The sequence below is a fragment of the Dama dama genome, chromosome 2 (assembly GCF_033118175.1).
Source record: "Dama dama isolate Ldn47 chromosome 2, ASM3311817v1, whole genome shotgun sequence".
Lineage (NCBI taxonomy): Eukaryota > Metazoa > Chordata > Mammalia > Artiodactyla > Cervidae > Dama > Dama dama.
The window spans coordinates 25,158,346-25,185,506 of NC_083682.1; the positions used below are offsets into that span (position 1 = coordinate 25,158,346).

Genomic DNA, 27,161 nt, shown 5'->3' on the forward strand with positions numbered 1-27,161 from the left:
GCGACAGACTTTATTTTCTTGGACTCCAAAATCACTGAGGATGGTGAATGCAACCTTGAAAGTTTTAAAAGACACTTGCTCCTTGGAAGAAAAGCTATGACAAACCTAGACAGTGTATTAAAAAGTAGAGACATTACTTTGCCGACAAAGGTCCGTATAGTCCAAGCTATGTTTTTTGCAGTAGTCATGTATGGATGTGAGAGTTGGATCATAAAGAAGGCTGAGCACCGAAGAACTGATGCTTTTGAACTGTGGTGCTGGAGAAGACTCGAGAGTCCCTTGGACTGCAAGGAGATCAAAGCAGTCAGTTCTTAAGGAAATCAACCCTGAATATTCGTTGAAAGGACTGGTGCTGAAGCTGAAACTTCAGTACTTTGGCCACCTGATGTGAAGAACTGTCTCAGTGGAAAAGACCCTGATGCTGGGAAAGATTGAAGGCAGGAGAAGGGGATGACAGAGGACGAGATGGTTGGATGGTATCACCGATTCAATGAACATGAGTTTGAGCAAGCTCCAGGAGATGATGAAGGACAAGGAAGCCTGGCATGCTGCAATCCATGGGGTCACACAGAGTAGGACATGATTGAGTGACTGAACAATAACAACACATTTTTCACAATAGAACGGATAGTTTCACCAAGTTTAAAAGAATCACTGAAATTGTTATATTGTAATGATGCCAGGAGGAATGGATGGGTAGGGGAATAATTTAATAGCAAAATTAAATATGGAGTGCATTTTAGATTAGGCATGTATTGGATTGTATAAAATTATTTCCGTGCATAAAGCACTACTGTGTTTTGTTTGTTTTTATATCTTTAGCATGTAAAATGTATATGTGTACATGAATGTGTATATGTTTTGTATTATACACATTTAAAATCCTGTGGTTTAAGAAAGTAAAAATATACTGAAGGTTAGAATAACAAGATATACTCACAGCCATACTCCTTTTCTGTGGAAATAAACTGGTGTTTTTACATAATATATGTGAAGCACAACTTTAAAATAATGAGACTAATTCCTGTAAGCCACAGAAGAAAATAAGTCTCTTTACCTTATAGTTTAACTTTATACAATGTGTCCCATCTATGCCTCCAAAATAGAGTGAAATACTCAAAATGTCTAACTTTTCTGGAAAAATTTTGAATTATTTTTTTGCTAGCTGCTTTTAGCATCATTATTTCCACATAGTAATTCTAACTTTAAGCTGTTAGTTGTGACATAGTTTCACCTTTCTTCTTGCAAGTTAAATAGATCATCTGTAATAGAAACCTTCCAACCAGTCCATCCTAAAGGAGATCAGTCCTGGGTGTTCACTGGAAGGACTGATACTGAGCTGAAACTCCAGTACTTTGGCCACCTCATGCGAAGAGTTGACTCATTGGAAAAGACCCTGATGCTGGGAGGGATTGGGGGCAGGAGGAGAAGGGGACGACAGAGGATGAGATGGCTGGATGGCATCACCGACTCGATGGGCATGAGTTTGAGTAAACTCCGGGAGTTGGTGATGGACAGGGAAGCCTGGCGTGCTGTGATTCATGGGGTCGCAAAACTGAGCGACTGAACTGAACTGAAATATAAACCATTTCAGGAGTTTTGTGGTTAGAATCAGCAGAGAGTAGTTATTATGTGTTGTATAGTTGTAAAGGGATACTCATGACAGCAGGAGTAATTACTTACATGATGAGAATATTTCACCAGGGATCTGTTTGATGCTGTTATGTGAGTCTTTCAGACTTCTGCAGATCTGAGTGTTTTAGAGAGGGGCATTATTATAATTTCTGTTTTCAAATACATTTATTACTAAGAAAAATGGATGTTTTATTTCTTAGTATGAATTTTAAGTTTTAAATCTTATTTTCATTTATGTCTGCTCTTAACAGGTTTTATATTTCAAAAGGCGCTGTGGTCGATCAGTTGGGTGGAGATTTAAACTCAACTCCTCTTCATTGGGCCATCAGGTAAGGGTTTCTTTAAATGCTGAAATTGCTATTCAGAATCAAAACTGATTTACGTATGTTCTGAACATTACAGACCAGCACTTTGCCACAGAATTTTCTGTGAAGATGGAAATGTTTGTGCTGTCCCATAAGGTAGCGCCACTAGCCACATGTGAAATGTAAAGTGTGGCTAATGCCACACAGGAATTGAGTTTTTAATTTTAGTTAATTTTAGCTAATTTGCATTTAAATAACTATATATGGCTAGTAGTTCATACTAGAATTGCAGTTACAGACCACTTAAAAGACTTTTGTTTTTACCGCTTCATTAAAAAAAAAAATACCGTTTTAAAGAGTTTGTGTAGATGATGTTTTTGTGTTTAATTGAGGGCCCAAACTAAATTGTATGTATTATATTTTATAATTAAAGTAAATGTTTTTAATATTTGATCATATGGACAAATGTGGTAGTTTAGTGAGTGTAAACTCCATCAGTTCTTTTCCCTGGTATGTGTTGGCATCTGAAGCTGGAGTTAGTAAGTGTCTACTTGGATACGTAGCAACTTCTTCATCTTTCAGTTTAACTCCATTCTCTCTGGTGGGTGGAACTGAAACGAACCTGAAAGTGAAGTGGATAATTGTTCATTTAAGGCAAGGAGTTCAGTCTTTTCTCTGGAGTCAAGAATTTTGAAGAATCTGGGGTTAGCTCATCCCTGTAAGCTACAGTGCTTTACATGGAAATGAGCTGTATTCAAAGAGAAATATGTAGCTCCTAAGAACAGTATTATCACCTGTGGTCTGGGAATTGTTACCCTACATTCAACATAACCTGTTTCATGATTATTTTTTGTTTTTAAAATAGCAATGGCAAAGTCCAAGTGATTTTTAATTTCCATTTTTATTGTTAGTTATGTAAAATTATTTATACATGGTAGTAATCTTACACATAAGATTTAAGGTAGATTGGGAGGTTATTATTAATAAGCTTATTACCTGCACTCAAGGACTGTCCAGATAGTTCTAAGTTTGGAATGTCTACGTAAAAGATATTTAGAGACGCTCCAGTGTTTTAAAAGTCTGTACACTGTTAAGAAATACTCTGTATATATAACCACAGTCCCTCATGTCTTAGGAATATTAGTTTCTCCCTGAATTTTTCTCTTTTGCACTATAGGGTACAGTATAATTTTTGTTCTCTCTTTTTCCAGACAAGGGCATTTACCTATGGTCATATTATTACTGCAGTATGGTGCAGACCCTGCTCTCATTGATGGAGAGGGATTCTGCGGCATCCACCTGGCCGTGTTATTTCAGCACATGCCCATTATAGCATATCTCATCTCTAAAGGACAGGTATGTTTTGAGACATATTTTGTATTCTAGCTGTTGTAAATCTGAAAGGACTCAGAGAGGATCATTAGTAATAGTCCTCATTTTTAAGGTATAAAAATCATTTTTACAGATACCTGAATGTTCAAATACTAGCCTCAGTAAGCCTAGCTATTGAATACTGCTTTTTCCAGCTTCACTGGAGCAAAAAGGATAGGTCATTTAGCTCAGTAACATATAATAGTTGTTTCTGAAACTGGTAAGCTTATAATAGTTTTTCTTGTGATCCCAGTAATTTGCAGAGTTTTTCAAAAACATGACTTCAATGCCTGTATTTTTCTTTTGGTTGAATGTGGAAATGGTAGTCAAATCACTAAATTAACCCATCATTTGCTTTCATTATTTGAGTCCAAATGGAGACCAGTTTGAATGTATGTTTCTTATTGTTCCTTGAAGTAATCCTATGAAAAATGACTTGCCTTAAGAGACATTCATTTATGGCACTGGTTAAATTATGGGTTGTTGGCAGTGGGAGTTTCACTGTCAGTTCTGCTTTCCTGGGATATGCTTTCTGGTAACAACTAGTTTATATATCAGTAGTTTCGTCTGTAGCAGGCATGGAAACATGTTTGCACGAATGCTGTTGGAATGACTGTATTCTCTTTAAATTAGCACTTTCTGTTAGACTTAGCAATTCAAGTAGAATAATTATAACCTCTTGGTTCTCATTTTGGAAAGCTGTATGAAGAGTCATCTTTTCTACTTCACTTTGGGCTTCTTCCTCCAAGGCCTGTAAGAATATTCAGTCACTGACTTTTTTGGGGGGTTGGGGGCCCTTGGTTGAGGTATTGTATACCTCAACTCTGGACCCATTTTTTTAAGTGGACCTTATCTACTTGGAGCTATGATTTCCCTTTTATTTCCTATATTCTCAAAAATAGAAAAGAATTTTTCATGTTTTACTCTTTGAAACATAGTAAATTCAAAAATACAATGTATTTTGTATTCTTGCCTCAGAAGGTAGAGTTCACTCTTACTGAAAGTGTTTAAGGAGAGACTGGATGACTTTGTCCAAGAGGTGATTTTGAATTAATGTGTCAGTTAAAGTCTAAACTAGATAACTTCTGAGGTCTCTACTGTCTCATATTTGATGGTGATTATCAACATTTTTCTTTCCCTTTATCTTCTTCCACTCACAACATACAACATTTAAAATCATATATTCAGATTTTTCCCTTTAAAAATATTTTGTAGGAATCAGTGGATGTGAAACAGAACATTGTTTCATTCGAATGATCTCTGAACCCTTGTAGACACACTGGTGGTGTTGAATGTATTAAAGAGATACTTCCACTAAGAGAGGAAGCAGAAACTTGACTGTGTTTACAGTTAGGCTGATCAACTCTCCTTTTCTAACAGAGTGTGAACACGATAGATGTAAACGGGCAGACACCTCTCATGTTATCAGCTAACAAAGTACTTGGGTAAGTAAGTTTAATTGAATTGCCTTATTCTGACTCTTGATTCCAGCAATTTAAGTATCTTATTCTATGTGAGGTGACACAGCATTCTGAAGAAAGTAAGATTTTCCATCTTGTGTCTGTGACATGCACTTTTAATGTAGTTGTAGTTAGAAAAGCAGCTTTGAAATAAATTTTCTCTTTTCTGATAGCTCTGGGGAAAAGTTTGAAAGCTACCAATAAGATAAAAATTTCCTTACAGAACACCTGGAGATTCCAAAGCGTATACTTAATTAGCAGAATTTGCATTTCTTAGTTCATGTTTCTCAAGAATGGCTACAGGTTTAAATGCTCCCATAATTTGAAATCTAGATGATAAATATGCATTTCAAATAATACAATAAATACAATAAATTTGATACATAATAATACAACTAATACAAATAAATACAATAGATTTGAGGGTTCTCTGACATTGTTGACTACTCTGAAAATATTAATTGTAATTGAAAATTGCAGTTATGAAAATAGCATGTTTATATGTTCATATCAGTTACTTAGATATTTAAGTTTTTGTGTGTTTTCTCATTACTGCTTGTGATTGCTGGTCACCATATTGTCCAACTTCTGTTATTCTTCTGTTCAGATACATGCTACACTTAGTCCTTTGTCAGTTTTGTTCCCAGTGTTGTACTTAGTTTCTGAGTCTGCTCTTACTTAGGATGTCACTCCTAGGAACTGAGTTAGTTCTGATGCTATTTCCTTTTAGTTCATAGACTGGTAGGGCTCGAATTTGGGCTAGAATTTTGTCGAAAAGCATTTTATCATCTTTGCTAGTAACTCTGAGGTCATGTATAATGTTTTAAAATCTTGAATAGAATGAGTAAAATAGATTATTATTTTATTAAAGGAATCTCTTGAGTAGTCATGAAAGAAGTAAAAGTGTTGAACATGAAGTAAAAAAATAATTGAATTCTGCTTTCAAGTCCATAACTTTCTTTGATAAATGATTTAGGGCATTTTTATACCACTTTACGTCATAAGTGGTTGGAGGGAGAATGTGAAGTTAGCTTTTGGTTTGTCTCCTCAAATATGATGTTGTATGTTTAATTTTTTTTTGTATGTTTAATTTTTTAACTGGATAAATAACATAGCATTTAATGTTGGCCGAAGTAAAAAAAAAAAAAAGTTAATCATTGGAACAGCAACATGAAAATAAAAATTTGAAAAACAAAAGCAATTATTCCATTGTATTGTTGTTAAAATTACATTATGTAGCAGACAAGTAATAGATTTCTCTTGGGGCAGCCACTTGGGCCTCACCAGTATTAGCACCTAGAGTAGAATTCTGCACAGAGAAGTTCTGCAGTTTTCAGAATACTTACTGATTGGTTCATTGATATATTATCAAACAGGTTCATTATTTACATTTACCCTTCAAATCATTCTAATAAATGATCCTTGGTGTTTTATTGTTTTGAGACAGGCCAGAACCAACTGGATTTCTTTTAAAGTTTAATCCTTCTCTCAATATAGTTGATAAAATACATCAAAACACTCCACTTCACTGGGCGGTTGCAGCAGGAAATGTTAATGCTGTTGATAAGCTCTTGGAAGCTGGTTCTAGCCTGGATGTCCGAAATGTTAAGGTATGGCCAGGTGTTTAATCTCTCTTAGCTTATTACGTCTCAGTTACCACATGATACATATAAACAATAATAGTTGGCTACCCTTGGAATAAATACATTGAATCTATGATTCTCGTGAGTTTGTAAAACTTGTTTAGCATTGGGACTTCCCTGGTGGCTCAGTGGCTAAGATTCCATGCTCCTAATGCAGGGAACCTGGGTTCAATCCCTGGTCAGGGAACTAGGCCCCACATACCCCAACTAAGAGTTTGCACACCACAGCTATAAAAGATCCTGCATGTGCAACTAAAGATCGCATGTGCCGCAACCAAGATGTGGCTCAGCCAAATAAATAAATATTAAAAAAAAGTTTAGCACTTATGCTGTATCAAAAACAAAATTGAACTTTTTCTTTCTTTTTAGGGAGAAACCCCTCTTGACATGGCCCTGCAAAGCAAAAATCGGCTCATTATTCACATGCTAAAAACGGAGGCCAAAACTCGAGCCAACAAAAATTTCAGACTTTGGAGATGGCTGCAGAAATGCGAGGTATTTTCATACAGGGCCTATCCTGTGGGCTCAAAGAACTGTTTTGTCCATTTGTTTTTGCATTTGAAGGCATCAGGGAAAACCAAGGAGTTGGCCTACTGCTGCATTGTATCTGCAGGTTATATCTCTCCCACACATCCCATAACCCAAAGTTGGAAATTTGGCAGTTTTACTGGCAATTTATTGTTGGTTCTCAGCTAGATGGCTCTACAGCTCCTTGTTACCTTGTGAATACCATAGCATATTTCCATGTTTATTTCATGAGTGAATTGAAACACAAATGGTTTAGATTCTTAGAGAAGCAAAAGGAAAAATCCTTGTTGCAAGGAATTTTATAGGAGTTATTCTTAAAGAACTTGTTCCTCTTAAAATTTTTTTCAAAGGGGAAATAATAACATTCAAAATGTTTTCTTAGAATCAGGAAGAGAGAGTTAAACTTAAAAAATTACAATGTTGCAAGCTTCAGGCATTTGATGTCACTTCATAAAATCAAAAGCATTCACAATTTTGAGAGATGAAACTGAACCTTTATTCTTTTTTTTAACTTGGCAGTTCTTCTGAGTGGTGGTCTTCTAAAGTTAAAAGTGAACAACAACAATGAAAAAGTGAATGGAATGATAGAAAAAGTTAGAATGGTCAGCTTGCTCTTATGTCCAGCAAAATCTAAGTTGTAATAGAGAATGTAATTAAGATTGTTAAAATGGATATTGAATTGATTTTACTGTTTAACCTCTTCACATATGATAGCGTTGTCTTCAGAATGTATAGAATTCCTTCAGATTCTAGATTAACAGGCATGAGATTTCTATGCAAAGGATCCCCACAAATACTACACCAGTTTTGCATTTAAGTATGGGAAGGGAGAAAAAAAGAAATAACAGTTACTCCGTAGTCTCCTTTGCCATCTCCTCTGCTCCCTCCCCTACTTTATTAGTAGAGTGTCCCAGGGTCTTTTCCTTGGACCTCTTTTCTGTCTAGTCATTCCCTTGGTGGTTTCATGTGCTTCCGTGGTTTTAAATGCTGTCTATATGTTGACAACTCCCAAATGTATCTCTTAATTCAGACCTATCCAGTTACCTTCTTGATTTATCCATTCACCATCCAAAAGGCATCACATCCAAAACTGAGCTCTTGATCTCTCCTCCCCACTGCCCCCAACTATTCAGTCTAGAGCTTCCCCATCTCAGCAGGTGGCAACTTACTCTCCAGTTACCTTTGCCTCTTTGTCATATCGTGTTACCAGTCCATCAGAAAAACATATTGCTAGTTCAGCCCTCAGTGTATATCCAGCATCTGACCCTTCTCACTACTTTACCATGACGTTTTGGTCCAGCCACCATTATTTTTTATATGAATTCCTGCAGCTCTCTGACATTTTTCTGCCTCCACTTACCTCTGGTCTCTTCTCCATAGAGCAATCAGATGAATTTTACAATGTAAGTCAAATCCTATCATTCATCTGCTCAGAATACTGTGATGTCTACCCCTTTCTCCCATAATAAAAGCCAAAAACCTTAAAAAGCTTCCATCCAGCTTTCTATATACTAAGAAATTCACTTAGTACGTTTGTCTGTCTTCCCCTACTAGAATTTAGGCTTCATGAGAGAAGGACTTTAAATTCATTGATGTGTTCCCAAGTGCCTAGAACAGTGCCTAGCATATGATGTACACTGGAATATTTGTTGAGCAAGGAAATAGTGTGGCTCATCTGTGAGTGTTATATCTGTGATTAAAATTGTGAGATTCACATTTAATTGTTATTTCTGTTCTGAGATTAGAATGCATGTAGATTCTAAGTTTACCTTAAAAAAAAAACCCCTAGACTTGCTCATTATGTGTTATCATGCAAATTAGAATTGGAAGCATATTAAAGGCTTCTTATGGATTGAAATTATCCATCCTCAGAACATGGTTTAAAGGAGTAAAGATTGAAGAAGATAGAGCAGAATATAAAGGTCATGCATACTGCAGTTAAGGGACTGCCTTGCACAAATGTGGTGTCTGGCTTTAATACAGACAGCCACAGTGTTGCTTCCTTCTTTTAACTTTGTGGAATAAACTCATATTATTAGCATCCTGATGCTGTGTTTCAGACTTTGACCTCCATGTGACATATGACACTGAGAACTACTCTCTTCTTGAAACTCCATTCTCTGGCTTGACTGGAACATTTCTTCCGGTCCTCATCCTGCCTTTCTGGTCATACCGGTCATACTTACCTTTTGGGACTTAGCTTTTTTCCTCTTGAATGTTTCTGTTGGCCAAGCTTCTGCCCTGTTCACCTGCACACAGTCCTCAGGATGCTTTTCATTCCTGTCTTTCCAGTCGATGTACTGATTAAACACTAAGTTTTGTCCTGTATGGTAGATCTGCTTTTCTGACTGACTCCTGGCTGTCTCCTAGATGTCTACAATTCCACATGCCCTAAATGAAAGTCATCTTTTCTGCAGACTTGTTCCTTCTGACCTTCTTTATTAGGGCATGGCACCATGCAATGCCTAGATTGGAACTTTTGTACTTTCTTCATTGAATCTTGGGTATATTGATTTTTGTGTGGTCTTTTTGTCCAGCTTTATGCCTTCTGACATATAATACTGTTTGAAAATTATTTTTTTAAATGTCAGCTATCATTAACACATTTCTAGAAGATCAACATTTCTTGGAGTGGAAGACAGCAAAACTAAACATGTTTAAGCAACATTTTATTAACGCAAGGTTTTAAAAGATTGCTTTCAAGATTTGTAATTTCTTAAAGTTCAGATTTATCTATCAGCAATTTTGAAGAAAAACTGTTTTGTGCTGTTGTATTAACTTACTATATATTTAGGAAATAGTTTTTCTTTTGAACTAACTATTATTAGGTGCTTAGGAGGTAAAATCCATTAAATTCTAAAATTCTGAATCTCTTAATAGGTCTTCCTGCTGCTGCTACTTTCTGTGATTACCATGTGGGCTGTTGGATACATATTGGACTTCGATTCAGATTCTTGGCTTCTAAAAGGATTTCTTTTAATAATATTGTTTTTTCTGACGTCTTTGTTTCCAAGGTGTGTATTAGTCTTTGCAAAGCTGGTTATTGCATTTCCAATTTGAGTACTCTTTTTTTACTGTTACTAGCTGGAGCCACAGATTTTTATTGAACTATCAATGTTACTTATCACATAGAATGATCCTCAAGGTGGGAGGGCAGGGCTTTGGTGGTATATGATTTGACTGATAGCAAATCAGTCAATCCAATAATTTAATTGCATTGACAATTGGCAGAAAATAAATATACTAGCTCACTTTTTTTGCCTAGGTCACTTTTTGAATTGTTAATGAATAATGGAAAGATTTTTATAACTATTTTGCATCTTGAAGCATTTTTGCCCATTTTTCAGAAATCGGTTTTGTCTATTCTAAATCTAAATTCATTTTAAGCTAGTTGTTTTTAGTTCTTAATGTTTTTTAGGTAAGAAGCAACCTAAGTAAATTATAAGAAGTTATAAAATAGTAACTGTGGTATAGTTCTATTTTTAATAAAATATCCATGCATTATATATATGTATATATGTAGTCGCTAGTTAAGAGTCAGATTGCCTGGGTTCAAGTCACGCTTTACCACATGACAGTCTGACTTTGAGCAAGTTGGTTTCCCTCTCTGTGCCTTGATTTCTTCATCTCTAAGATGAGGGTGATGTTTATGGCGATGCCTGCCTTGTGGTTAACACAAATACAATGGGTAAAACCATGACTGATGCCCAGTACTCAGTCATCAGTAGCCAGCGCTTCTTTTCGTCTCCCTTTCCCAGTGGAGTGGCATCCAGTTTCTCACAAGAATAATGGGCCCCATCCTCGGATTACTGCCCCCCGCTGTTCTTCCCTGCTCCTCACCCCCCACACCCAGTGCCCTCCCAGGTCCTCCCTGCCCTGCCCCAGCTGGCCTGCGCTCGCCCTCTCCTCAGCTGGCTCCTTAGGCCAGGCCTCCTCACTGACCTCCTGGCTCCAGCTCCTACCCCCCTGTAGTTCCTCCTCACTCAGCAATCAAGGGTGGGCTTTAAAAAAAAACCAGTTTCTGTCTTCTCCCTGCATAAAGCCCTCCCCGCATAAAGCATATCATTCCTCTCAGAATGATATCCAGACTCCTTGCCTGTGAGGTGCTATGTCATCACCCCTTCCCCTCTGGCATTATCTCTTACTTCCACTGCCCTCCAGCCTTCTTTCTGTTTCTAGAACACAACAAGCTCGTACCCACCTGGGGCCTTGGCTCTTGCTCGTGTGTCTTTCTGGAGGGCTCTGTTCTGTGCCGTGTTGTTACATAGCGGGAGACGTCTCATGGACCTCAGCTCCCAGCATCCCCTCCTTAGCCAAGCCGTGTCTGACTGGCTCTGCTGTATCCTCCCCTTGTATTTTCTTCTTGGCGCTTAATTACTGTTTCCTGGAATGTAAGGCCCGTACAAGCAGGACACTTGTCTCTCCTGTCGAACATTTTCAGTCACTGAAGGAAAGGAAAACGTAACGATGATGATCTATAAGAAAGAATCTAAAAGAAGGTGCATGTTGCTGTCTTCAGGGTGTGATTATGAGTGTTCCTATGTCCTTTGTCTGCTTACCAGCATTTTGTGGAATAAGCATGAGTTGCTTTTGTTATTTAAAAAAGAAAGCATTAGCAGCATTTTACCACTTAGTCATTCAAGAGCAGGACAGTAGGCTGGAAATGAATTTAAAAGCTCAAGTTTCTGAAAAATAGTAAAAGGCCTGAAATTGCTTGCTATGCAGAAAATTTGTAAGTTAGAGATATTCATTCATTTCCCACTAATTGGATTGACTTGGTTTTCAAATAAAGTTTAAGCCAAATTGCAATCACTTTTTTTCTTTTTTCCAGAGAGAAAGCAAAGGCTGGCAATATCTACTCACCTAGGATAGGGGCATTTGAGATTTTGTGTTAATAGAAACTCATGTTATAAAATATTTATATGGAAACTGTGAGTCGAGGGCTTCATATGCTATGCTTAGTTAGTATATGGACACTGTTCAAATGGGAGGCAAATGCATATGGCAGCTTTGTCCATTCTACTTTTATTTCTTCCACTCTTTAGAGTCCCAATTTCACGGAGTAAGAGGCTATAAACTTCCACTATTACTAGGCTCCACAGGAGGTTGTTTGTTGATCCAGGCTGCTATGTGATACCTGTCAGAAGTAGACAGGTCATAGTAGCAGGCTGTTACAAATAAGATAGTTCGCTGCATCACTTAATTAGGTCAAACAAATTTTGCTGCAGACAAGCCATGCCATGAAGGTTATGTGGGCTCCAGTTGGCCTATTCTGGCAGAGTATTGGGGGCCTGAGGTGTGGGATCTTTACTTGTTGCCAAGTGTTATTTTATCATAGTTGTGCTTAGGATCTTGATAGCTTTTTAAAAACCCTTTAATATGTGTGTTCAATCGTTGTTTTATGATATAAATTTTAAAATAGATCTAGGTAAACTATATTCATGTCTAGATTTACTGTATTGAATATTTAATGTAAAAGATTTTTTCTTCTTTTGAAACTGGAATAGTAAACATTTGAGTAAGTTTTATGTGGATTTCCATTTTGCTTGTGATCCAAGCAAGATGGTTGGGGCTTGATGACTAGTGCCACCGTTAACCTGTATGTATCTTTTTATGTTACGTGTCTGCTTCACAAGCTGATTATAGGATAGAAATGCTCAAGGTTGTGTGCCTCTGTGTGTTTCAAAAATACACTGCTAGCTTCGCATTTAGCTTGTTAAATGTGAAGATGACTCTCCAGGGATTTAAATTTTTGCATTTTGAAAATATAATGTGTATTTGAAAATACAACATGCCAAAAATACAAATATGTGTTTCAACAGAAATAAAAAAGATTAATTGAAAATATAGTGTTATTGGGGGTGGAATAATGTGTAAGTTAGTTACAGGAGCTAGAACATTCACTTTTTGAGAGTCCCAGTGTTTCAGTTTTCTCCCATGTAAAATGAAGCGATGCTGGTGTGTAGCTCTTATCACATGGAAAGTGGCACATAGCACTTAGTGAAAGCTGTTATCTGAGGTCTTCTTTATTCTCACTATTATTATTATTAAAGGGAATTTAAAACTGAAATGAATATGATTCATACTTACTTTCACTAATACCTTATGTTTACGCTTTTTTTCTTTTAGGTTCTTGCTCGGGTACAAGAGCCTTATATACTTACCAACAGTCTTTCTGCTGAGTTCCATTTTTTGGATGTTTATGACTTGGTTCATCTTATTCTTTCCTGATATCCTTCAAGTTTACACTTAAATGCATATCTCATTTAGCTTTTAAAAATGACTAAAATTTAGAAACTAGATGAGATCCAGGGAATGTAAATCAAATTTATATTAATTTAATGGTCCTGATTGAAGGTGTTTAATGTTGGAAATCTGCTGAATTCTGGACATGATCTCAGGGTACACTATGGAAACAGAAGGTGTTTAGTATTAATTACACATAGGAAGGAAACAGTTTAACAATATATTAAAACAGTGAATGAATTATGAATTATTTAGATCCATAAAAATTACTGTATTGCCTTGAGGTTCTCTTTAAGGTCAGATGGTTCTTTTAACTTGGTCAGCAGTTATAATCGATTAATAAATCTGGGTACCAAGATTACCTGTATAGGTGGAACATTGAAAGAAATGTGTCCTCCTCAGCAGTGGTCAGTGCGGTGTTATTGTCCAAGGCAGTGATTTTCAGTGCACAGTAAAATTTGCATTGCCACCCAAAATATATGTGAGACAAAAGCACATCCTAATATGTGCTTTACTCTAACATTTTTGTATTTTATTCTATTTCCTTTTTTGAAAATGAGGGTCATAGGCCACTTAAATCTTTCATGACTTACTAGTGGATGGCAACTTGTAGTTTAAAAAAACAACAGCTCATCTAAGAGATTGGTTTATCACTTGAGGAGCAGGGCCCAGGCCAAATCCAGTCACCTGAAAGTGAGGATAGGGGTTACTTCTTAGTTTATAGCTATTTATAGCTCCCATCAGGATGGATGCATTTTCTCCAATTTTCAGAGTTCCCACCTCTTTCCAGGCTCCTTTCTCTCCCTCAAAGGGCCCTAGGAAGCCATTAAAAGCCTTGCTTTCCTTACAGGCCAGAAGAAGGGATGTGGTGGATAGACGTGTACCTTTAAGCATATTCCTTTAACTCTCTGTTATTCCTCTTTCTGGGAGTGATACACTTGAAAAGAAAGAATACTGCTTATAAGAGAGATGCGTTCACTCATTTTTTTCATTGGAATAAATGTAAAGTGAGAGAGGCATATGAGTTCTGAGTACATTTGTCACCCTTCATTATAGCATGTTTTTACTTTAATGATGCTCTTTATTTCTGAGCGTTATCTCTAGTGCTTTTCGGATTCCTTTAAATAAATGACACAGTATACCGTGGGGGTCATTTTGACTTTTCAAAAGATTTTATTGCATTAACTTTCATCTCAATTATTGATTTGAGGGCAGCTTTTTAAGCACTGGCCTTATGACCACCGCTTAATAAAGGCTTGGGTGATGTCATTATGTGATACAAAAATACTTTATCACTTATAGAAGTCCCAAGGCTTGTAAATGCTTTGGTAATTGACATAGTACTAAAAGGGCTGGCTGATATTTTTATTTACCAATTCATATGCAGTGGAGTAAACATAGTTTAAAAATTGTGTTTCTTGATGCCTTTTTAAAATGTGGATAACTCATGCTCTTTCAGATTTTGCACCAAAGAAGTGTGGTAGTTTTTACACTGAATTATTTCAAATTTGCAGTGTAAGTATTAACAAAAATGTTACTCCACCATAGTTTGAAAACCTCAATTACAAAGGAAGGTAGTTAGTATTCAGCTGAGTTTACTGCTGTTCAGTATTTGTGAAGATGTCATAACATGAGAAGGACTGATTCAATTTCCATAGCTGGGACAGAGTCTTAAAGGATGTTGGAGTTGACAGGAAGGTGTTTTACTGACATGTCCAGCATGAAGCCAGTTGTTCTAATGAACGCTCAGGTTGCTGCTGGTGGGGCCAGATCAGTCAGTAGGTGGCGCCATCAGATCAGTGTTTTCCAAGCTGAATGCTAAATGCCATCTGAACTGCCTTGAGTGTGCACCGAGGTGCTTCCCTGGAAAGACCCCATCCTGAGGGTGTAGACTAGTCGGGTTGCCGTGTCTGCATTGCGTGGGGCCTCCACTCCCACAGCCTCTTTGCCCATCATGGGAAGAGAGCCTGGGAACATTGTGGAAGGAGTGTGGTCTTTGAAATCAGACAGAGTGAATTGGAGTTCTGGCTTTTTTTTTTTTCTTACTAGTTATTATGTGAAGTGAAGTGAAAGTTGTTCAGTTGTGTCCGACTCTTTGGGACCCCATAGACTGTAGCCCACCAGGCTCCTCTGTCCATGGACTTCTCCAGGCCAGAATACTGGAGTTGTGTTGCCATTCCCTTCTCCAGGGGATCTTCCCAACCCAGGGATTGAACCCAGGCCTCCCACATTGCAGGCGGATTCTTTACCTGCTGAGCCATGGTACCAGTGGGCAAATAATTTCACTGAATATCAGTTTTCCTGTAAATTAGGGATAACAGTACCAAGTTCATCAGGTGGCTGCAAGTATTGCTATGTTAGGATGTCTATAAAATGCTGCCCCTAGTCCCCTTCTGTAAATAATACCTATTATTATTATCAATTACTCTTATGAACAAAATCTGTGTGGAAGGTTTTATGTTGGAATTTTAAGAGCGGCTCTAGGTTAGCTCTTGAGAGGAACACTTTCTTTTAGTGCCTTTTATGTGCACTTGGGGCTTTTATGAGGCAGGTTTGAGAGAAGGAGAGAAGGCCTTACTGATAAGTTTGGAAGTAAGATTAAGATTAAATTAGCAAAGAGATGGTGAACCTCTGAACATGACATTTGGGATTCCAGCTATAGCTGAGTTAAGTTTAAGAGGGATAAATATGTGAAGTCCTGATACTGAGTTTCAGAGAATCAGCGTGATACAGGTACACATCGTGGTGAGAATGACACAGCTTCAGAGCAAATGAAGAAGAACCAGGAGCTTTGACTAGAAGCCTGGTATGTGTAGTGATGCGACTTTCGAGGAAACCAGCATATTGTCTAGTAGTATTAGGAGGATATGAGTGTCCAAGCAAAAGACATCAGCATCTCACTGTCTACTGCACTGGTCAGAACACACCTGAGATGTGTTTGCTCTGTTTCAAATTCTGTTCTTTTGAAAAGAGACAGTGGCGAACAGAGGAATATATGCAGGAAAGCGTGTTGTACGAGCAGTGATATTGCTGCTTATCCTGGAGGTGTAAGCTCTGCCTTCCAATTTCAAGTGCCTGAAAGTCTGCCATTTGGAAGCCAGTGCATTGTACAGAATGAGCACTCAATAAAAATGTTGGAAGCAGCTCCTGTAGCATCTGCCTATAGGGCAACTATAGTGTGGATCTACAGTGTAGATATAAAGGAGCTAAAGAATGAAAACCAGTTAATCCAAGTTATAAAATGGCAGATCTCAGATTGATGTTGAGAATATTTTAGCTGCAAAAGGGTCACAAGCTAACTGGGGAGGCTAAATTGTCTACAGATAACTATAATCCAGGGCTGAGTGCCATAGAATTAACATTCTTGGGTTCAGGGATGGGAGAGAATCCTTTTCCACAGGGAAAGACCTCAAGTGAAAGGAAGGCTATGTCAGGTCTTGAAGGCAGTTAGGACTTGGACATCCTAAAGTATGATTTTAGAAGTAGATGGGGAAAGTGGGGAACACTTGAGAACGGTGAGCCATACAAAGCAAGGGCATGGGAACAAGGAATGCTTGGCTTTCATGTGAGGGAATAGTGAAGGGATCCTTTTATTTGGAAGGAGAGGATCCATCGATTTCTGCAGGATTTGTCTTAAAGATTATTCAGAACAGGAGCCCCAGATTTGTTCCACTCAGTATGTGAGATTATCCTGTGATTCAGTTGGAGGTTTTTGAGACTGTGTCATGTATGTTGATCAGGATTTTAGGGGAATTCAATTTCAATTTCACACAGCTTTTTTTAAAAAAAATTTTTGGATCCTGTCTTTTTCATAAAGCCAGGCCCGTCTGCAGATAAACTAATAAACTAAACCAACAAGATCCATTCCTGCCTACCAGAACCAGATGTGGTAGTGCTTGTTTTTTGTGGGTAAGAGCAGTGCTTCTCAAACTATAATGTGCCTGTGCATCCCCTAGGGATCTTGGTAAACTCCAGAGTCTGCTTCTGTAGGTCTGGGGTGAGGTCTGGAGCTCAAGCGTTCTAATAAGCTCCCAGGTAAAGCCATTGCTATGGGTCCACAGACCACACTTTGAGAAGCAAGAGTTTAGAGTTTGTTCTATGGCTATGTTTTTCCACTCTGAAGTTTAGCACCAGGCAGCTTGGCAATACCTTGGAAGGCAGATACAGTTACTGTGTCAATATAATGATTTTAATTGGACACGGAGAACTGGTTTACTGCTGGTTTATTGGTTCATTACTGCACATTCATTTGTCCTTCCCTGGAGCAAAATTTTCCTTTTTGATACAAAGGATCTGAACCACTTTAAAAGCACTTGAAAGTGGGTAATGTCTATCTTTGAAACACTTTATCTTAACTTATCCATAGTATCTGCCTTTCCAAATAGTATCTAATTTGTAACCACTTTGCAAGGAGAGCAATTTGTTTCTGAATTAACTCAGCCTAATACTACTAGGAGAAGAATTACATTATTAAACTTCGGTGTAAGAAATGTTTGCTAGCATTAATTTAATATATAGGGGAATATTTTTAATTAGAAGCTCTGAATTCAGTGATTTGTTTCTTTGAATAGTTTTGTTAAAATTTATTGGATGATCAGAAAATACCATTTTAGATGCACACAAGAGAGGCCACAATTACACCATTAGATATTAATTTGTTTGGATCTGGAAGGTTTTTCAGTATTTAGGAGGTTCTTCATATACCGCAACTATTCCTCTCATGAATTTCAACTAATGAGAAGAGATAATTATTAGCCAACTATGAGCAAATTCGTATAGGAGTAGAGCATAGGATGGGACCAGGTTTTAGGGTTAGTCTACGTAGTGGTATGTGTGTAGGAAAGGTAAGGGTAGAGTGCAGAGTAAAGAGACTTTTGAGCACCAGTGATGAAATGTGCCTACATCACAGTTAGGCTCTTCTTCCTGGAAGTCTGATATGTTCCTTAACTCAGCTTTCACATGTTGCAGGCACCCCTTTATATTTCCTTTTCATTATCAGCATAGTAGCCTTCCTCTATTTTTTCTACAAGACTTGGGCAACTGACCCAGGGTTCACTAAGGCTTCAGAAGAAGAAAAGAAAATGGTGAGTCTTCTCTGTAACGTTACTGATTTGTTTTACAGAAGGGCATGTAAACTATGTCGGTTTTTACTGTGATTGCATCTCTAGTGCCTCGCAGCTAATCACTTTGTTAGTCGCTTCAGTTGTGACAAACTCTTTGTGACCCCATGGACTGTCGCCACCAGACTTCTCTGCCCATGGGATTCTCCAGGCAAGATTACTGAAGTGCATTACCATTCCCTTCCCCAAGGGATCTTCCCAACCCAGGGATCGAACTCTAGTCTCCTCATTACAGCCAAATTGTTTACCATCTGAGCCACCAGGGAAGCCTGGCACATAAAAGATGCAGTGTAAATGTGGAATAATTAAATCAGCAAACAGATTTCTTCACTGTCATTTATTTATATGAAAGTTTAAAAAATGTTTTTATTTTCCGTTACAGTAATATACCACCAAGACTTTTTCAGATATAATTTCTGTCAGTAGATATGAGCTCCTACTTCTTTATAATAATACTTAGGTAATGATCATACAACTTAAATTCCCCTATTAAATATATGGAGAGTATCTAGGATGGAGCCAAGGGGAGTCCTTCTTCTTACTGGCTGAGGAGATGCCCTTTCTTGTCCTCAGACTGAAATTGTCAGGAGTCATGGTATGTCTCCCATTGTTCGTGAGTGTTAGAAGTTGGGGAGACTGTTGTCTTCTTTGTTACCCAAAGCCAGTATTCCTGAAAGACTGCCTTTGACACTTATAACCATCAATTCTGATGTATAGGTGGTTTTTGTTCCTTTTTTATGAGTGTATAATGTGTGTGTTTATTTTTCTCTAGCATATTATAACTGAGAGATCATTGCCATTCATGGAATACAGGGAGGAGGTGCGGTTTTTATGCATTCTAATTTATTGACTGTGGTTGAAAATGCAGCCTTGAAAAGTCACATATTTCAGGCACAGAATGATATGGTGGCAGGTCTTCTAAATTGCTTTTCTAGCTATTGCAGTTTGGAGAGAGAACTGTGAGAATGTGATATAACCATGCATCATCCATTCCCCCAGTAAAAAGCAAACGTAAGGTCAAACTTAATGTCTTTCAGAGTATCATCACCCTTGCAGAGACCGGCTGCCTGGACTTCAGAACATTTTGTACATCCTGTCTTGTGAGTGAGTCTTTTCATCTATAATTCTTTTCCCATAGTAAAAGCAAATTCTTTGTTAGAATGCCCATGTAAGCATTTTTCACATCTTCCTGGTATATTTATACACCTTTCTTTTTACCAGGTATAAAATTGGTTTTTATAAATTTCGCATTGCTGTCAGAACAATTTTCTGCCTTGAACATATAAGAGAATGATGTTCATAATCTCTTGAAGTTGCCTATGGTTAAATCTCTTTATGTGTTTGGTTTGCTTTTTCCTGCCATGAAGCATATGTTAGAACTAACTTGGAGTCTCAGGATCATGGTGACCGTAGAAACCACCTAGTGAAACCTTTGATTTAGCGACTGAGGATTCATGGCCTAAAGGAGGAAGTAACTTTCCCCAAATTACTGACAGAGCCAGAAATGTAACTCGTGTTCGCTTTTTCTTAGTCCGATACTCACCCTGTGTGGTGCTGCCTCATTTCCCCTTTGTCAGTGTCAGAAGGCTCTGGACTTCGAATCCCCCTTAGTGATGGCCTAATTAAAGTAGACACCCGGAAGTAAGAGTAACAAGGCCTTCCAGAGCCTAAGTGTATTGATGATCAACATAGGATTATTTGTGCCAGTGTGTCTTTATAATTTAGAAAGAAGATTTTGCTTTTGGTTTGTTACCACTTTGGGATTCTGATACCTGCTTTTCGCTCTCGTAATTGTCGCCTTAGATGAGGAAGCCCTTAAGGTCACTGCATTGCCATGTGTGCAACTCCTGTGTGGCTCGCTACGACCAACATTGCCTGTGGACCGGACGGTGCATAGGTGAGTGTCAGGTTTCCATCTGAAGTTCAGCTCTCTTTTCGTTAACGCGTGTGACTCAGAAAAAGCAGGAAGCATTAGAGGATCTAAGCGTCTGTAGCTCTTGCTTGTCAGAGGATCAGCCCTGTGGTCTAATACTTTTGGAACACTGATTGTTGAGGTTGATAATAATTTATAAAGCACCTTTATAGATAGTATCCTATTTGATCATCAGAGGTTGGTATTACTATCTTCATTTTAGAGTTGGAAAAAATACTAAAGGTCAAATTATTTGCTTGAGTTCACTTTAGTAGTATCAGTTTTCCACTCCAGATAGCATGTTCTTTCCATAATTTGTATCTTATCCCTTTTATTCACCTTTTCTCCTTGCCTCCCAGGCTCAGGTGGGCACCAGAGCCAGAGATGGCAGAGTTCTGGGGTCTGCCTTCCCTGGGAGTAGTCATTGTCCTGATCTGCAGCCCTGGGTTTCCTCTGAGCCATCACAGTAAAAGGCAGGGCTTTATTATGAGGAACTTCAGTCTCATGAGTCTTCAAGGGGAAGCTGTGCTTGTAGAATCTTGAACAAAAGACACCTTTCCGTGGTGCATTTTGATGTTCTCTACTATCGGGGAGATCCCCTGGAGAAGGAAATGGCAACCTACTCCAGTATTCTTACCTGGAGAATCCCATGGACAGAGCCTGGTGGGGTACAGTCCATGGAGTCACAAAGAGTTGGACATGACTGAGTGACTTAACACTTCTGTGAGCTTTTGTGTCTACAGAACAGGTGAAGAGGTCATTCCTGTGTTCCCAGGCTTTGTGGACCCCATCCCACCATAGAGATGAGATGAATGGCATTAATGACAGGCAGCTTTGAATGGCAGTGGGAAAACAATAGTATAAGCCCACATGTTTTTATCACACTGCGTTTGTGTAGTATTTTCATTTATATCATCCTCTTTGGTTGCCACAGGCTTATGAAGTAGACAGAAGAGATACTTTCCTCATGTTATGAGAACACTGAATCAGAAGTTAAATGACCTACCTATAGTCACACAACTTGTCATTTGTAAATCAGGGTCTCCTGATTCCAGTGGGTGTTGTTCCTTCTACTGGGCTTTGAGAAGCTGGGAACATGATGGTGGCTAAGGAGCTTTGTTGTCATTAGCTGTCAAAATGCTGCCTTTTCCAGCATGGGGAGGGGGCTGCACATGCCACAGTGGGGCTGGGATACCTGGCACCCTCCCCCTTTTCTTGCCTCTGTAGACCTTTCTCAGGTATCACAGGTTGCCCCTCTTCTGCTATATCCAGTTCCCTGCAAGATATCTGTTGCCCCTGTATGTTTTCTGGGTTCCCATGATTGAGTCAGTCCTTGATATCCAGAAGTCGTACTTGTGTAAACTCATTACATGGAAGGAAGGAAGAGACAGGATATGATTTGCCCCAAGTCCTGCCCACTCACCTGCCTCCAGCACTGTAGAGGCCATCCTAGGGCTGTATAGGATTTACTTAGTAAGCTTTGTTCTGTCCAAAAAAGGTGTCTTCTTTTAGTAAGTAATGAATAAATATTAGTTCAATTGATATGGACATTTGAACAGGACATATCAAAGCTGTTTGGTTTGGGTCTAATGGCATTTAAAAGCAAAACAACAGCTTAGTTATTTTTTACTTTAGTGAAAGCTTTTGACAGGAAAGTGTTTAATAAGACCTTGTTCTGGAAAATCATTGTAAGAAAGTGTTAAATATGTTGTTTTTCTTTTTTGATGTAGGTTTTGGCAACCATCACTATTACATATTCTTCTTATTTTTCCTTTCCATCGTGTGTGACTGGATTATATATGAATCTTTCATCTGTAAGTATACATTTTTCTTATAGCAGACTTACACACCCACACTCAATACGCTGTTTCTTGTGAACTCTTTTATATCACATTGTGGCTGGATGACTATAAACCATACCCTAATAAAAGTGAAACGAATGCCCTTAAGACTCTCTCAGCATCGGGAATCTGTAAGAAATGCTAGGAGAGGTTAGTTGTCAGTAGTTTGGAAGAGATTGAACTCTGAAGTGACCTTGATAAGTTTGAGAAGTGGTCAAAAATAGACTCATTTAAGTGCAGATTTATCCCTCATTGAGATGAGTAAAAATCAGTCGCTCAAATACAAAGCAAGGGGAAGTGATAAGTAAATAAAATAGGGGGGAAAGTTGGTGGTAGAGAGGCTGAGGGAGTGGGTTGGAGGTGGTCATGGTACTTAAGCCACAGGACTCTGAAAGCTTGTGCCATTTGATATAAATATCAAGTCAGGACTTAGAACTGATGGGAAAACAGTGACAGTGATTGAAAGGTTGGAAATAATAACTTGGAAGAAAACAGCAGATCACTTATTCTGCTTCCCTGAGAAAGGAAAACAACTTTTCAGTAGCCATGTAGGGGGTCATCGGGGGCTGGTGGGGTTGGGGGGGCTCGTGTAGGGAGTGACGTCCAGTTGTTCCAACGTGATCGAATAAGAAGAGGGTTTAAATTGAAGCAAGAAGCATTTTGATTAGCTCTTAAGAATCGCATGACTATGCTTTTCAGACCTAAGAATAGGCTACCTAACTGGAAAAACTTACAGAGCTTATAGTTTATTGTGATTTTATTGGTTTAACTGTTTATTATTTATTTATTCTGAAGGTTTTAGGAGCATTTGGTTCTAGAGGCAGAGGCTTTACTGCTGATCTGTTTCCATCCACACTCTCATTATATTCATGTTCAAGTCTTGGATTTTGCCAGTAGGATACAAGTCTGTTGCTTGAGCTAAAATGTGGAATGATTCTAGCAGATGTGGAAAATTTATTCCTACATTTTTTCTTTTCCTCTTTGGAATCCCACATTCTCCACTCCTTACTCTCCCCACCCCACTCACCAGCTGGCTTTCTCTAGGTTAAATTTTGTTTAGTTTTTGGAAGGTCATTTTTCAGCGTGCTGTCCGCAGCCTCTCAGATATCCTTCCAGAAACATCCAGTATTACAAGTTGTGTTCTGTTGTTGTTCAGTCACTCAGCCGTGTCAGTTGTTTGCGACCCCATGAACTGCAGCACACCTGGCTTCCCTGTCCTTCACTATCTCCTGGAGTTTGCTCAAACTCATGTCTATTGAGTGAGTGATGTTACCTAACGATCTGATCCTCTGCAACCCCTTTATCCTTTTGCCTTCAGTCTTTCCCAGCATCAGGGTCTTTTCCAATGAGTCAGTTCTTCACATATCATGTGGCCAAAGTATTGGAGCTTCATCTTCAGCTTCAGTCCTTCTAATGAATATTCAGGGCTGATTTTCTTTAGGATGGACTGGTTTGATCTCCTTGCAGTCCAAAGGACTCTCAAGAGTCCCTTTTGTTTTGTTTAGAGATTGTTAATTGATATTCATGAAATGGTCTGTTTTTAGCCCTGCCATAGGCATAGAGAAGACCTCAGTTGCCTTGACAGCCCTGTTTCTACCAGACATCTTTGGTGTCTCTGATCACTAGGGGATGCTTTTGGAGCTTAGTGTGACCGCCACCATCTCAAATGGAGCTGAGTCAGTAGGTTGTGATCCCTGACCTCAGTTCTTGTCAAAGACCATCAGTAGTCCTGAGCATTGAAAGTATAAAACTGCATAGATTATTATGTCCTGTTGTATAAGAAATTAAAGATTTTTTTTTTTTTAATGCTTCTTTCTGTTGAAAGAGCTGCCCTTTTAAAGGCCTGAAAATAAAGCATATTCCTGGAAAACCTTTTGTAGCTGGGCCCCTGGACCAGCTTGTCCCTTGGACTTGATCCTCAGGGAGAAGAGCCAGATTTTATGCCACTCTTGTCTCTCTGCACTCTCTCTTGTCACTAAAAATAGTCCCCTTTGTGCAGTGGCTGTGTCCAGCATAAGACTGTATTGATAAGGACAGAAGTAATTTTCCATCACATTCATTCTTTCCAAGTTGCTTCCGTATTACATTCATTTGGTTCTTCCCTCCTCTTTGTCTTTATTCTCTGGCTCCAAACCAGTTTTTGTATTACATTTTTTGTTTCTTAGAAACAATCCCACCTTACATTCCCTAACAACTGTGTAGACTAGCTGAACGTGTTTTGTTACTTTAATTTATTGTTTTGCTATTTCGTGATGGTCACAGTATTTCTTTATACTAGTTGAGAGCATCATGTCCATTTATCATTATTTCATAAACAGCAAAAGTGAACTTTCACTCCATTTTTCTAACAAGGCCTCATTGTCATCCCACCTTCTTTATCATTAACACTCCTGGTGCTAGAACATTGCTGTGTACCCTCCTCCTCGTGGGATCCAGTTCTAGCTACTCTGGTTTTGAGCAATCTCCATGCGTTTTTCCCTTTTGTGAGGTCTCTTTTCAGGGTGGACAGTAAGTCACTCAAAGTATCAACATCCTATGAGCTACAGGGACAAAGATTTTTAGATCATTGTTAGAAAGAACACCATAACTGTCAGAGCTATTTAAAGATGAAAATGATTGATCTGGAGCAATATGAGCTCCCTGTTATTAGCCAGTGGCCACCTGATAAAAATGTATTATTAGTACACATTAAAGTGTTGTACTGCATAACATAATGTATGTGGCTGTTTGCAGCCATATCTTCGATAAATCTGAAATCAGTCCTCTGAAAATTCCTGTTCAAAGTCATGCTGTGTTATCAAAAAATTCCCAGAAGGGAGCAGTAGACATTCATAAGCAGAAAGAGAGTAGATACTCTTTCCCGCTCAGCAGCTGTTTCCTAAGCCTGATGTTGGAAATTATATACATATTTTTTTGTTGTTGTATCAGGTAAGTATGTGGAATGTATCTTTGTTTGCTGTCCTAATGAGCAGCTTTAAAGAGAGTGTAATTTGCCTTAAAATTTTTTTTACCTTGATTGTTGCTCTGTGATGATTGCCCTTAGAATGCTTCTGGCATATATTCATGAAAGATTGTTGGAAATCAAATGAAACTCAGAAAAGAAAATTTTTTTTTCAGGACTAAAATGGTCAGACAGTTGATAGTTAAGTCATGGACTCATTTGTTTATGTCCCAGGAGCTCTTAAGTGCTGCTTTGAGAAAATGTCTGAAATTACTTCTCAAATTATCAGAGGCATTTATAAAACCTCAGGGTGCACATCTACACAGTTCTTATTTCCTTGTCCTTTGTGAATGCTCGTGATGCCTGTTTGAAGTCACTGGTTTTTACATTGGGCTTCCCCGGTGGCTCAGTAAAGAATTGCCTGCAATGTGGGAGACCTGGGTTTGATCCCTGGGTTGGGAAGATCCCCTGGAGAAGGGAATAGCAACTCATTCCAGTATTCTTGCCTGGAGAATCCCATGGACAGAGGAGCCTGACAGGCTACAGTCCATGCGGTCGCAGAGTCGGCCATGACTGAGTGACTTTCACTTTCACTACCTGGAAGATCTGTTCCTTTTTTTCTGCCTATTCCTGCCTGTGTTCTCCCTACTGATGCTCTTGGCTTCCTGGGTTAGGGGGTCAGTATCATGGAGACCTCACTTTTGATTGACATATGAATAGATGTTCCTGGGGAGAAACTGAGATGCTGACTCGTGAGTTCTCTCACCTGGCTTTTCTCCCGCTGTGGGATTAATTATGGTCCCAAAGCACAAGTACAGTCAGTAACTACATGCTCTAGGTTGTGTTATAGTGATACCCAGGTGCTTATAGGATTTTTTGTGTCCTCAACAATGTCCTGTTGAGCTGAGCCCTTAATAAGAATTTATGTTCAATTCTGTAACAGACCCTTGTCTTGCTATAACACGGATAAGATAGAGAATTTTCTCAGACAAGTATTTATTGAATATATAATCATTCTCAGTTATCAAGTCCTTGAATAACTTCTGGCCAGTCTGTTTCATGCTGAATATGCTGATTTTAGTGATGGTTTTATAAAGGTTTTGGCTTTTATTCCTTCACTGCCAACTACCAATGCAGTATTGTCATAGCCTTAACAATACCATTTAAAAAAAAATCTTTGTTAAGCTGACATTTATTTGGAAGATAAAATCTTTAAGTTGAGTTCTGATCTGTGCCATTATGTGTTACTTTCTCTTCTCCCTAAATAGAACTGCAGCGATTTTTTTCTTCTTGAAGAATGACCACTAGCTTGTTACCTTTTTAAATAATGGACCCCTCTTTTGTGAATTCACAGATTGGTCAAATCATTGTACCACAACTTTCAAAGAAGATGGACTGTGGACCTACCTCAATCAGACTGTGACCTGTTCCCCTTGGGTCATGTATATCTTCATGTTAGCAAGTTTTCATTTCTCATGGTCAATGTTTTTATTAATAAATCAACTTTTTCAGGTATTTATTTTCTTATAATGCATATCCAGTAACACATAGTGAGGCAGAAGGACTTAAATTTCAAATCAGAAGACTTAGATTTGAGTTCTACCTCTGTCATTTATGCTGTGGGTCTGGGCATGTCATTTGACCCCTGAATTGCAATTTCCTGTAAAATGGGGGGGGATAGTAATTGCTGTCAACTCTAACAGAATGGTTTAAAGGTTAGAGTAATAAGGTGTTAGTATAGTCGTAAGAGTTATCTAAGCTGACCTCTTTAACAGATAGAGGTCAGGGAGGTGAACTGAACTACTCAAGGTCACCCACTGAATGGCAAAAATCAGAACTGGTAACAGGTCTTCTGACAATTCCATTCAAGGGCTTTTTCCATCCTATAATTAAACTATGTGGTGTGTAAAAGCATGTTATAAACTGTAAAGCACTGGGCAGATGTGAGATGATTATGTTCCCTCCCTTTTCCTAGCCCTGTTTGTTATCCTTGTTATTATGTGGTCCTTAAGGGCATGGAAGTGGGGAAGAAATGAAAGATGGACATGGTAATTACACTTGCAGAGAAGGTCATGACCATTAGAAAGGTCACGCTCCAGGGCAGTAGCCACCACCTTCAGCTTTCTGTGAAGCTTCTGTTTCTTCCCTGCTGCGTGCCT

General features: G+C 38.5%; 1 protein-coding gene across 1 annotated transcript in view; it reads left to right on the top strand.

Moving 5' to 3' along the window:
- Positions 1-27,161, top strand: part of ZDHHC13 (zinc finger DHHC-type palmitoyltransferase 13) — a 51,507-nt gene that overhangs the window by 18,835 nt on the left and 5,511 nt on the right. Inside the window, exons 4-15 of the mRNA XM_061167919.1 lie at positions 1,887-1,964; positions 3,152-3,296; positions 4,692-4,756; positions 6,219-6,381; positions 6,784-6,909; positions 9,823-9,956; positions 13,072-13,172; positions 18,148-18,272; positions 19,346-19,408; positions 20,112-20,205; positions 21,951-22,034; positions 26,357-26,514. Of these exons, the coding sequence (XP_061023902.1) occupies positions 1,887-1,964; positions 3,152-3,296; positions 4,692-4,756; positions 6,219-6,381; positions 6,784-6,909; positions 9,823-9,956; positions 13,072-13,172; positions 18,148-18,272; positions 19,346-19,408; positions 20,112-20,205; positions 21,951-22,034; positions 26,357-26,514 (1,336 nt within the window). The remainder of the gene's footprint in view (positions 1-1,886; positions 1,965-3,151; positions 3,297-4,691; positions 4,757-6,218; positions 6,382-6,783; positions 6,910-9,822; positions 9,957-13,071; positions 13,173-18,147; positions 18,273-19,345; positions 19,409-20,111; positions 20,206-21,950; positions 22,035-26,356; positions 26,515-27,161) is intronic.